Source organism: Salmo salar, chromosome ssa22 (genome assembly GCF_905237065.1).
Source record: "Salmo salar chromosome ssa22, Ssal_v3.1, whole genome shotgun sequence".
In the NCBI taxonomy this organism is placed as follows: domain Eukaryota; kingdom Metazoa; phylum Chordata; class Actinopteri; order Salmoniformes; family Salmonidae; genus Salmo; species Salmo salar.
The window spans coordinates 43795779-43809127 of NC_059463.1; the positions used below are offsets into that span (position 1 = coordinate 43795779).

At 41.5% G+C, this 13349-nt stretch overlaps 1 protein-coding gene across 3 annotated transcripts in view; it reads right to left on the reverse strand.

Moving 5' to 3' along the window:
• LOC106583427 (ubiquitin-associated protein 2) overlaps positions 1-13294 on the reverse strand; it is a 39601-nt gene extending 26307 nt beyond the window's left edge. For 2 of the 3 annotated variants that reach the window (XM_014167578.2, XM_014167575.2), the window contains exons 1-5: positions 13195-13294; positions 11514-11651; positions 11257-11334; positions 10650-10760; positions 431-596 (exon numbers count right to left, since the gene is read on the reverse strand). In XM_014167578.2, coding sequence (XP_014023053.1) covers positions 431-596; positions 10650-10760; positions 11257-11334; positions 11514-11609 — 451 coding nt within the window. In that variant the 5' untranslated portion in view covers positions 11610-11651; positions 13195-13294. Of the gene's footprint in view, positions 1-430; positions 597-10649; positions 10761-11256; positions 11335-11513; positions 11652-12599; positions 12624-13194 lie in introns of those variants that run through there. The other variant, XM_014167576.2, reaches the window with a different exon arrangement.
• Positions 13295-13349: the final 55 nt, after the last annotated feature.

The window sequence follows — 13349 nt, forward strand, 5'->3', positions numbered from 1 at the left end:
TACCGGCAACACCATTCAGATATAAAGAAAAGGCCTTGATACCGGCAACACCATTCAGATATAAAGAAAAGGCCTTGATACCGGCAACACCATTCAGATATAAAGAAAAGGCCTTGATACCGGCAACACCATTCAGATATAAAGAAAAGGCCTTGATACCGGCAACACCATTCAGATATAAAGAAAAGGCCTTGATACCGGCAACACCATTCAGATATAAAGAAAAGGCGGAAAAAGTTGGGATGCTAAAGTTGGCGGGAAAACATATTGGTTTGAAAGATGTAGAACTGTAATAAACAACTGAAATCCTAGAGAGCTGCAGAGTTTGACTTAACATTCACCCTGGCTCTTAGGTGATCAATTAGGCAGTGTTATAATGCCTTGTTTATTAACATATGGATAGGATTTGAGAGACTCCGTGGCCCCCTACCTCTCTCCCCCTGGCGGCTGCGATTGCTGGCCCCTCTGCCTCTCCGGTTGCTTCCCCCGCGGCCCCTGCTGACCTCCCTCTCTCCTCTCTTCTCCCGGTTCTCCTTGCCCTCCGCAGGGCCGTCCTTCGCTAGGGGTTTCTTTTTCCCCACTGTCTCCCATGAGGTCTGAGAGAGAGAGAGAGAGAGAGAGAGAGAGAGAGAGAGAGAGAGAGAGAGAGAGAGAGAGAGAGGTTTTAAAAAGTTGGATCTCTCCTTATTGACACATCCTCACTTGCTTTGAAAGGGGGGGGGTGTATAGGGAAATGGGAGCAAGAGGTGGAGGGATGGAATTAGAGGGAGTGATAAAAGTAGAGGAAGGGAAAGAGAACGACAGATTAAAAGGCTACAAGTCAGATCCTACAACTGCTTGAACTTCTTCCTTTCCCATGAACTTCAAAGTACAAAATAGTCAATGTGAGAATGTATTTATGGAATCGACATACCAGTACATGTGGTTGTGACTAGAGGTCGACCGATTAATCGGAATGGCCGATTTCAAGTTTTCATAACAATCGGTAATACGTATTTTTGGACACCGATTTGCAGATTTTTATTTAACTAGGCAAGTCAGTTAAGAACACATTCTTATTTTCAATGACGGCCTAGGAACAGTGGGTTAACTGCCTTGTTCAGGGGCAGAACGACAGATTTTTATTTTGTCAGCTCGGGGATTCGTTTTTGCAAACTTCCGGTTACTAGTCCAACGCTCTAACCACCTGCCTTACATTGCACTCCACGAGGAGCCTGCGTGGCAGGCTGACTACCTGTTACGCGAGGGCAGCAACAAGCCAAGGTAAGTTGCTAGCTAGCATTAAACTTATCTTAACATAATCACTAGTTAAACTAGTAATATCATCAACCATGTGTAGTTATCTAGCGTGTCCTGCGTTGCATATAATCGATGCGGTGCCTGTTAATCTCATTGAATCACAGCCTACTTCGACAAACGGGTGATGACTTAACAAGCGCATTTGCGAAAAAAGCACTGTCGTTGCACCTATGTACCTAACCATAAACATCAATGCCCTTCTTTAAAATCAATACACAAGTATATATTTTTAAACCTGCATATTTAGTTAATATTGCCTGCTAACATGAATTTCTTATAACTAGGGAAATTGTGTCACTTCTCTTGCGTTCCGTGCAAGCTGTCAGGGTATATGCAGCAGTTTGGGCCGCCTGGCTCATTGCGAACTGTGTGAAGTCCATTTATTTCTAACAAAGGCCGTAATTAATTTGCCAGAATTGTACAGAATTATGACATAACATTGAAGGTTGTACAATGTAACAGCAATATTTAGACTTAGGGGTGCCATTCGTTAGATAAAATACGGAACGGTTCCGTATTTCACTGAAAGAATAAACGTTTTGTTTTCGAAATGATAGCTTCCGGATTCAACCATTTTAATGACCAAAGGCTCGTACTTCTGTGTGTTATTATGTTATAATTAACTCTATGATTTGATAGAGCAGTCTGACTGAGCGATGGTAGGCACCAGCATGCTCGTAAGCATTAATTCAAACAGCACTTTTGTGCGTTTGCCAGCAGCTCTTCGCAATGCTTTAAGCATTGCGCTGTTTATGACTTCAAGCCTATCAACTCCTGAGATTAGGCTGGTGTAACCGATGTGAAATCGCTAACTAGTTAGCGGGGTGCGCGCTAATAGTGTTTCAAACGTCACTCGCTCTGAGACTTGGAGTAGTTGTTCCCCTTGCTCTGCATGGGTAACGCTGCTTCGAGGGTGGCTGTTGTCAATGTGTTCCTGGTTTGAGCCCAGGTAGGAGCGAGGAGAGGGACGGAAGCTATACTCTTACACTGGCAATACTAAAGTTTCCTAAGGACTAGAAGCGAAGCTGCCATCTCTATCGGCGCCATCTTGCATTCATTTTCTGGTTTATTCAGGGAAGCAAACATCACTTTTCTGCGATATTTGCCATTTTTATCTCCAAATAAGTTATCCACGTGAATCGTGTAGATCTGTAAAAATAAATATATATGTTTGGGGTAGGGAGTGGTGGGGGGAATTGGGTCTGACGAAAAGTGTGCAGACTCAGTGTGTCACTCATTGAGCTATGAAAGTGAGATGCGAACAGATTTTCTCCCTGTGTGATCACTAAATAATGGTATGTTATTCACATCTGATCAGAGGCCTTCTGCGCTCTTTTAAGGGCCTTACTACTGAACGTGTCTGTTCCAGGTGCGTAGAAGTCAGATTAACAATACCAGAAGAAATAGACCTGCACACTATCAAAAAAAGGAATAGATCCAAAACTGAGGCCTGAAGGCAAAATAAAGATATTTATTGAAACAACATGGTGCCCAAAGAATATAGCATAGTGCCAACAAGTGCAGAAATAACATGTGAAAACAAAACCCATGTTACTCATATCGAAATGAATGACACAATGCATCTCTACGTGTCCTACAAATAGAATATGGGAGTTCAGAGCGTGATGTCATATCAGAATGAGTTCTACATCCAATATCCAAAAAGTGTGAAGTTAAATGTAATGTGTTGTATTGAGGCGAGGTGTGAATATCAGGGACAGGTTTTTGTGTAGCACGCGCAGAAAATAGTGTTTATGAGAGCAACTGCAAAGTTCAAGGAGTTGGTCTGATGGTACCCTCTATCATCGGCCTCCCCCCATGCTTGCAGGAACAATAGAGTAGCTAAATTTGCTGTAGGCAATGAATCGCTCAACAACCCTTGCCACAGCCCTTCCAATCAAGCCCAATCTACTACTGCTGCTCCCGCAACCCTGTGGTCATGAATCCTTCATGATGTCTGTCTTTGTCAGTGATGTTGTGACACTGCAGTAGGAGGGGTATACAGGGTCATAACTAGAGGTCGACCGATTATGATGTTTCAATGCCGAAACAGATTATTGGAGGACCAAAAAAAGCAGATCGATTAATCAGCCGATTTTATTTTTTATTTTTATAATCTTTTATTTTTAAATTTATTTATTTGTAATAATGACAATTACAACAATACTGAATGACCACTTATTTTAACTTAATATAATACATCAATAAAATCAATTTAGCCTCAAATAAATAATGAAACATGTTCAATTTGGTTTAAATAATGCAAAAACAAAGTGTTGGATAAGAAAGTAAAAGTGCAATATGTGCCATGTAAAAAAGCTAACGTTTAAGTTCCTTGCTCAGAACATGTGAACATATGAAAGCTGGTGGTTCCTTTTAACATGAGTCTTCAATATTCCCAGGTAAGAAGTTTTAGGTTGTAGTTATTATAGGACTATTTCTCTCTATACGATTTGTATTTCATATACCTTTGACTATTGGATGTTCTTATAGGCACTTTAGTATTGCCAGTGTAACAGTATAGCTTCCGTCCCTCTCCTCGCTCCTACCTGGGCTCAAACCAGGAACACATCGACAACAGCCACCCTCGAAGCAGCGTTACCCATGCAGAGCAAGGGGAACAACTACTCCAAGTCTTAGAGCGAGTGACGTTTGAAACGCTATTAGCACGCACCCCGCTAACTAGCTAGCCATTTCACATCGGTTACACAAGCCTAATCTTGGGAGTTGATAGGCTTGAAGTCATAAACAGCGCAATGCTTGAAGAATTGCGAAGGGCTACTGGCAAAACGCACGAAAGTGCTGTTTGAATGAATGCTTACGAGCCTGCTGGTGCCTACCACTGCTCAGTCAGACTGCTCTATCAAATCATAGACTTAATTATAATATAATAAACACACAGAAATACGAGCCTTAGGTCATTAATATGGTCGAATCCGGAAACTATCATCTCGAAAACAAAACGTTTATTTTTTCAGTGAAATACGGAACCGTTCCGTATTTTATCTAACGGGTGGCATCCCTAAGTCTAAATATTCCTGTTACATAGCACAACCTTCAATGTCATAATTACGTAAAATTCTGGCAAATTAGTTCGCAACGAGCCAGGCGGCCCAAACTGTTGCATATACCCTGACTCTGCGTGCAATGAACGCAAGAGAACTGACACAATTTCACCTGGTTAATATTGCCTGCTAACCTGGATTTCTTTTAGCTAAATATGCAGGTTTAAAAATATATACTTCTGTGTATTGATTTTAAGAAAGGCATTGATGTTTATGGTTAGGTACAGTCGTGCAACGATTGTGCTTTTTTCACAAATGCGCTTTTGTTAACCTCTCTAGGGTATGTGGGACGAAATCGTCCCACCTAGTCAACAGCCAGTGGAATCGAGTGGCGCGATATTCAAATACCTTAGAAATGCTATTACTTCAATGTCTCAAACATATGACTATTTTACACCATTTTAAAGACAAGACTCTCATTAATCTAACCACATTGTCCGATTTCAAAAAGACTTTACAACGAAAGCAAAACATTAGATTATGTCAGCAGAGTACCCAGCCAGAAATAATCAGACACCCATTTTTCAAGCTAGCATATAATGTCACAAAAACCAAAACCACAGCTAAATGCCGCACTAACCTTTGACGATCTTCATCAGATGACACTCCTTGGACATTATGTTATACAATACATGCATGTTTTGTTCAATCAAGTTCATATTTATATAAAAAAAACAGCTTTTTACATTAGCATGTGACGTTCAGAACTAGCAAACATACCGAAAACTTCCGGTGAATTTACTAAATTACTCACGATAAACGTTCACAAAAAACATTACAATTATTTTAAGAATTATACATACAGAACTCCTTTATGCAATCGCGGTGTCAGATTTTAAAATAGCTTTTCGGCAAAAGCACATTTTGCAATATTCTGAGTAGATAGCTCGCCATCACGGGCTAGCTAATTTGACACCCACCAAGTTTGGCGTTCACTAAACTCAGAATTACTATAAGAAAAATTGGATTACCTTTGCTGTTCTTCGTCAGAATGCACTCCCAGGACTTCTACTTCATCCACAAATGTTGTTTTCGTTCAAAATAATCCATAGTTATGTTCAAATATCCTCTGTTTTGTTCTTGCGTTCAAGACACTATACGAACGGTGACGCGCGGACGCATGTCGTGACAAAACATTTCAAAATATTCCATTACCGTACTTCGAAGCATGTCAAACGCTGTTTAAAATCAATTTTTATGCGATTTTTCTCGTAAAATAGCGATAATATTCCGACCGGGAGACGTCTTTTTCGTTCAAAGACTGAAAATCTAAAATGGACTCTTCACATGCACGCAGAAAGGGCACTTCCTGTACAGAATCTTCTCAGGTTTTGGCCTGCCATATGAGTTCGTTATACTCACAGACACCATTCAAACAGTTTTAGAAACTTTAGGGTGTTTTCTATCCAAATCAAACAATTATATGCATATTCTAGTTGCTGGGCAGTAGTAATAACCAGATTAAATCGGGTACGTTTTTTATCCGGATGTGAAAATACTGCCCCCTACCCTAGAGAGGTTAAATCATCCCCCGTTTGGCGAAGTCGGCTGTCTTTGTTAGGAAGAAATAGTATTCACACAGTTCGCAACGAGCCAGGTGGCCCAAACTGCTGCATATACCCCGACTCTGTTGCAGAGGTGACACATTTTCCCTAGTTAAAATAAATTCATGTTAGCAAGCAGTATTAACTAAATATGCAGGTTTAAAAATATATACTTGTGTATTGATTTTAAGAAAGACATTGATGTTTATGATTAGGTACACGTTGGAGCAATGACAGTCCTTTTTCGCGAATGCGCACAGCATCGATTATATGCAACGCAGGACAGGCTAGATAAACTAGTAATATCATCAACCATATGTAGTTAACTAGTGATTATGATTGATTGATTCATTGTTTTTTAGAAGATAAGTTTAATGCTAGCTAGCAACTTACCTTGGCTTCTTACTGCATTCGCGTAACAGGCAGGACCAGGAGTGCAATGTAAAGCAGGTGGTTAGAGCATTGGACTAGTTAACCGTAAGGTTGCAAGATTGAATCCCCAAGCTGACAAGGTAAAAATCTGTCGTTCTGTCCCTGAACAAGGCAGTTAAACCACCGTTCCTAGGCCGTCATTGAAAATAAGAATGTGTTCTTAACTGACTTGCCTAGTTAAAAAATATATATATTTTTTTAAATAAATAAAATGTATATATAAAAACATTTTTGCCAAATCGGTGGCCAAAAATACCGATTGTTATGAAAACTTGAAATCGGCCCCTAATTAAATCGGCCATTCCGATTAATCGGTCGACCTCTAATTGCTACTCTGCCTTCTGCAATGCATACAAAGCCCTCCCCACGCCCTCATTTTGGCAAATCCGACCGTGACTCCATCTTGTTGCTCTCCTCCTATAGGCAGAAACTAAAACAGCAAGCGCCCATGTTTAGGTCTATCCAACGCTGGTCTAACCAATCGGATTCCACGCGTCAAGATTGCTTCGATCACGTGGACTGGGATATGTTCCGGGTAGCTTCAGACAATAACATTGACGTATACGCTGACTCAGTGAGCGAGTTTATAAGGAAATGTATAGGAGATGTTGTACCCACTGTGACTATTAAAACCATCCCAAACCAGAAACCGTGGATTGATGTCAGCATTCGCGCAAAACTGAAAGCATGTACCACCGCATTTAATCATGGCAAGATGACTGGAAACATGGCCGAATACAATCAGTGTAGTTATTCCCTCCATAAGGCAATCAAACAAGCAAAGCATCAGTACAGAGACAAAGTGAAGTCGCAATTCAATGGCTCAAACACGAGATGTATGTGGCAACAGACAATCACGGATTACAAAAAGAAAACCAGCCCTGTCGCGGTCATCGACGTCTTGCTTCCAACCAAATTAACCTGTTAGGGCTAGGGGGCTGTATTGACACGGCTGGATAAAAAAACATACCCGATTTAATCTGGTTACCACTCCTACCCAGTAACTAGAATATGCATATACTTATTACATATGGATAGAAAACACCCTAAATTTTCTAAAACTGTTTGAATGGTGTCTGTGAGTATAACAGAACTCATTTGGCAGGCAAAACCCTGAGACATTTTCTGACAGGAAGTGGATACCTGATGTGTTGTATTACCTTTAAACCTATCCCATTGAAAAACACAGGGGCTGAGGAATATTTTGGCACTTCCTATTGCTTCCACTAGATGTCACCAGCCTTTACAAAGTGTTCTGAGTCTTCTGGAGGGAGATCTGACCGAACAAGAGCCATGGAACGATGATGGCCCATTAGACACCTGGCGCGCGAGTTCATGTTGGGTACCCTCGTTCCAATACGTTATAAAGAGTATGCATTCGTCCACCTTGAATATTATTCATGTTCTGGTTAAAAAAGGCCCTAATGATTTATGCTATACAACGTTTGACATGTTTGAACGAACGTAAATATATTTTTTCCCCCTCGTTCATGACGAGAAGTCCGGCTGGCTTAGATCATGTGCTAACAAGACGGAGATTTTTGGACATAAATGAGCTTTTTTGAACAAAACTACATTCGTTATGGACCTGTGATACCTGGAAGTGACATCTGATGAAGAGAATCAAAGGTAATGGATTATTTACATAGTATTTTCGATTTTAGATCTCCCCAACATGACGTCTAGTCTGTATCGCAACGCGTATTTTTCTGGGCGCAGTGCTCAGATTATTGCAAAGTGTGATTTCCCAGTAAGGTTATTTTTAAATCTGGCAAGTTGATTGCGTTCAAGAGATGTAAATCTATAATTCTTTAAATGACAATATAATATTTTACCAATGTTTTCTAATTTTAATTATTTAATTTGTGACGCTGACTTGACTGCCGGTTATTGGAGGGAAACGATTTCCTCAACATCAATGCCATAGTAAAACGCTGTTTTTGGATATAAATATGAACTTGATAGAACTAAAAATGCATGCATTGTCTAACATAATGTCCTAGGAGTGTCATCTGATGGAGATTGTAAAAGGTTAGTGCATCATTTTAGCTGGTTTTATGGTTTTGGTGACCCTGTCTTTGAATTGACAAAACATTACACACAACTCTTGTAAATGTACTGTCCTAACATACTCTAAATTTATGCTTTCGCCGTAAAACCTTTTTGAAATCGTAAAACGTGGTTAGATTAAGGAGATGTTTATCTTTCAAAGGGTGTAAAATAGTTGTATGTTTGAAAAATTTGAATTTTGACATTTATTTGGATTCAAATTTGCCGCTCTTGAAATGCACCTGCTGTTGATGGAGTGCACCACGGGTGGCACACTAGCGTCCCACCTAGCCCATAGAGGTTAAACAACTTCTTTGCGCACTTTGAGGACAATACAGTGCCACCGACGTGGCCCGCTACCAAAGACTGTGGGCTCTCCTTCTCCGTGGCCGACGTGAGTAAAACATTTAAATATGTCAACCCTCGCAAGGCTGCCGGCCCAGACGGCATCCCAAGCCGCATCCTCAGAGCATGCGCAGCCCAGCTGGCTGGTGTGTTTACGGACACGCTCAATCCCTATCCCAGTCTGCTGTCCCCACATGCTTCAAGATGGCCACCATTGTTCCTGTTCCCAAGAAAGTAAGGTAACTGAACTAAATGACTATCACCCCGTAGCACTCACTTCTGTCATCATGAAGTGCTTTGAGAGACTAGTCAAGGATCATATCACCTCCACCCTACCGGTCACCCTAGACCCACTCCAATTTGCTTACCGTCCCAATAGGTCCACAGACGATGCAATCGCCATCATACTGCACACTGCCCTATCCCATCTGGACAAGAGGAATACCTATGTAAGAATGCTGTTCATTGACTACAGCTCAGCATTCAACACCATAGTACCCTCCAAACTCATCATTAAGCTTGAGACCCTGGGTCTCGACCTCGCCCTGTGCAACTGGGTCCTGGACTTCCTGATGGGCCGCCCCCAGGTGGTGAAGGTAGGAAACAACATCTCCACTTCGCTGATCCTCAACACTGCGTCCACACAAGGGTGCGTTCTCAGTCCCCTCCTGTAATCCCTGTTCACCCACAACTGAGTGGCCATGCACACCTCCAACTCAATCCTCAAGTTTGCAGATGACACTACAGTGGTAGCCTTGATTACCAACAACGACGAGACAGCCTACAGGGAGAAGGTGAAGGCCCTCGGAGTGTAATTTCAGGAAATTAAAACAGCAAAGGGAGCACCCCCCTATCCACATCGACAGGACAGCAGTGGAGAAGGTGGAAAGTTTTAAGTTCCTGTGTGTACATATCACCAACAAACTGAAATGGTCCACGCACACAGACCTCAGGAGGCTGAAGAAATGTGGCTTGTCACCGATCACTAACTTTTACAAGTGCACAATTGAGAGCATCCTGTCGGGCTGTATCACCGCCTAGTACGGCAACTGCACCGTACTCAACCACAGGGCTCTCCAGAGGGTGGTGCGGTCTGCACAACGCATCACCGGGGGCAAACTACCTGCCCTCCAGGACACCTACAACAACCGATGTCACAGGAAGGCAAAAAAGATCATCAAGGACAATAACCACCCGAGCCACTGCCTGTTCCCCCCGCTTCCATCCAGAAGGTGAGGTCAGTACAGGTGCATCAAAGCTGGGACAGAGAGATAGAAGCTGTTTTTCAATCTCAAGGCCATCAGATTGTTAAACAGCCACTACTATCAGAGAGGTGGCAGCCTACCTACAGACTTGATATCACTGGCCACTTTAATAAATGTCTAGTCACTTTAATAAAATGCCACTTCAAGAATGTTTACATGTCGCATTACTCATGTCATATGTGTATACTGTATTCTTTACCATCTTTTACATCTTAGCCGCTCTGTCACTGCTCATCCATATATTTTATACTTATATATTCTTATCCCATTCTTTTACTAGATTGTGTATTAGGTTTTGTTGTGGAATTGTTAGATATTACCTGTTAGATACTGCTGCACTGTCAGATCTAGAAGAATAAGCATTTCGCTACACTCACAATAACATCAGCTAACCATGTGTATGTGACCAATAAAATTTGATTTCAGCTGTTATGTTTCGGGGGAGACATCTACTTCAGGGTCATATTCATTAGAGCACAAAACGCATGAAAATGTAGCACATTGTTTTGTGCCAGAAAACAAAAATGAGCCTTTGAGGCGACTGTGCAAAACTAAGCTAGCTACGACTAGCTGCCCATCACCCAGAGAGGGAAGGAAAGTGTTTGAAGGAAATTGAAAGGTAGCATTAGCTTCAGTCCCCTGTCCCCTACCGTGTCAGAGGTGCTCTCAAGGAGGAAGTTGATGGCTCTGTTGACATCCTCGTTGCAGTCGTGGAGCGCTACCATGCACTCGTCCTGGTTCTTTCCGGTCACCTCCATCAGCTATGGACGTACACACACAGGCACACACACAAATATACACAAGTGCTTCATTTGAATCCACAACAAAACATGACAGAATATACAAGGACCCTATGTATACTGATGTATGTTGATAGTATGTACAGCTTGTATGTGTCTATCACAGAAGGAAATATTTGTCACTTCTAGTTGCATAGACAGTATTAGAAAGGGAAAAGGTCTGCACTCTTAGAATTGAGGTGTGTGGGGGGGGATATTTTATTCTAAAATTGCATAATATATTTGTTTTTATTATATTAGTTCGGACCCTCTTTTTCTAGTACATGCAGTCACAAACATACACTCACAGGCTTAGAATAGTTTCCAAAGTTAACAGGAGAGCACAGCACAAGTGTGTTCATTCCTGCTGATTCAAGTAGAATTAAGGTAGGCCTCTTAATGGGCAACAAACACCCCAACAGAAACACGCCAGCATTCAGCACTGACACAATGGCCTCGGCAATGCCCGCCCATTCACCTGGTTCACTTTGTCCTCAAAATCAGAATCATTCTTGTCATAGATCATCTGGGCGAGCCGGATCTGCTCTGCGGTCGCCTGCAGGCGAGAAGGGGTAGAGCGAGGAAGGATGAATGAGGAGGAAAAGAGGAAGGTGGTGGAGGAGGAAAAGAAGAAGGTGGGGGAGGAGGAGTAATGTTTTAAAGAAATTCATTAACACCTGAAGGAAGACCTGCTAAGTATGATCAAGTGAATTGTACTGTGTGTGTGTCCCTCACCTGGAGCTGTTTCTGTGGTTGAGTTGTGTGGGTGGCAGCAGGCAGCACTTTATCCCGAGTGCCCCGGGCTTTGTCGCCACCCAACGAGGTCATCATATACAGTATATACAAAACAATGTATGTACAAAATAGAAAAATCTGGAAGACAAAACAGAGAGAAAGAGGGATTGGGTGGGGGGGAACAAAGGTCAAATGTGGATATAAAGTCACACCAATAACGCAAGTATTTTCCCTACTCACTGTACAGTTAAATAAAGGTTAAATAAAAATTAATACAAATAAATTACAGGTGTAAGACAAACACTTTAAATTTAGGCCTAGGTTGTTAGGATAGACCTGATTTTATTTTATTGCAGTTTCTTTTGAGCTGAAATGCATTCCCTGGTCTGTGGACACGAGTAACCTGTATCAGACATCCACACATCAACAAAGTCGGATGGGATTGCGCAACACCAAGTCTAAAAACACACACAGTGATCTGACTGTATTGGCATAAATCTACGGTGAACAGTAACCCTAGACATACTTTATAAACTAGACTGTATAAACTGAGCGTTGAATACGGAGATTGAATAGTGAGATCTTCACACATTACACCGCTTGGTTCATATCGGACAATGCAGCTGCAGGTCAGTGGCTACCATTGGCAACTCACAATAATTCATCCAAAAACATGATTATTTAGAGCAGCCACATCAGTTTGCCTTTGCGAAAGCAGTGGACTCGGATACCTAGCAAATAGTCTGCCAGGGCCTATATTTGTATTTACAAAGCCCATACGAGTTCAATATCATGAAAGCTAATGAGATATTGGATCATAACACTCGCCAAGAGATTTCACTGCTGGTGTGCAACAACAAAACAAGTTACCGCAGCTATCGAATTTGGCCTCAACACCTCTAATAGTAGCTGGCTACTCATAAATCATTAATCTAGCTACACAATATATGACATAAACACACTCGAACGGTAAAAATATAGAACTGTTAGCCAATATAATCACGGCCATCAAATGGGTGCAACGCAAACAATACTTGTTATTGATAGCTTGCCATAATTAAGTTAGAATTAAAAAATAATGCATACCTATATAAATGACATTTATAATAAATTCCGTTTGTCTTCACACGTTCGATACGTTAACTCAAATGTAAGCGCGAGCGCTTCAAATACACGAATATGGATTCTAGTCCTAGCTGCCAAATAATACACAACAGTGACAGACAGTGGGACCCCTTTGTCCTAGTTCGCTAAGTAGCTAACTAGCTAGCTGGCAATGCAATTTAGGCTATTTATTGTAAAGAAATATACCAAAACACGACGAACGGATATTCCTGTTCATACATTATTGAATGTTGACCAACGGGGATTCTCCCCAAGTGACAATAATAAACAACCGTTCTTCAGGTATCAAATCATGCTAGTTTGCTAGCTAACCACAAAGCTTTATCAATTCAATTCTGACGAAAATGGCCACAGCGTATGATCCAAGCTCCGACATTACTTGCCAGGGAACAAGCCAATAGAAAATAACGAAATAAACAGTGAAAAGCTGGTTTAAAGAGACGAATGATTCGGTGATATTACACTTAAAGAGGGACAAGACTACACAAGGGTTTAAATTAGCTCAAGTATAAAGATAAATATTGAGTGCCTGAACGAGATTTGTTTTTTGTATTACCTGCTAACCGCTAACACGCTCTACTCAGTCAGCAGCAGACAAGGTCACGTGATATACGGCGTAGCTGTCGTCGTTGCTTTCCTCGGTGGAAGACAAGTGCGCAGACGCGCGTCGTCCTCTTGGAGTAATCGATATTCACAGCAAGCCATAAAGTG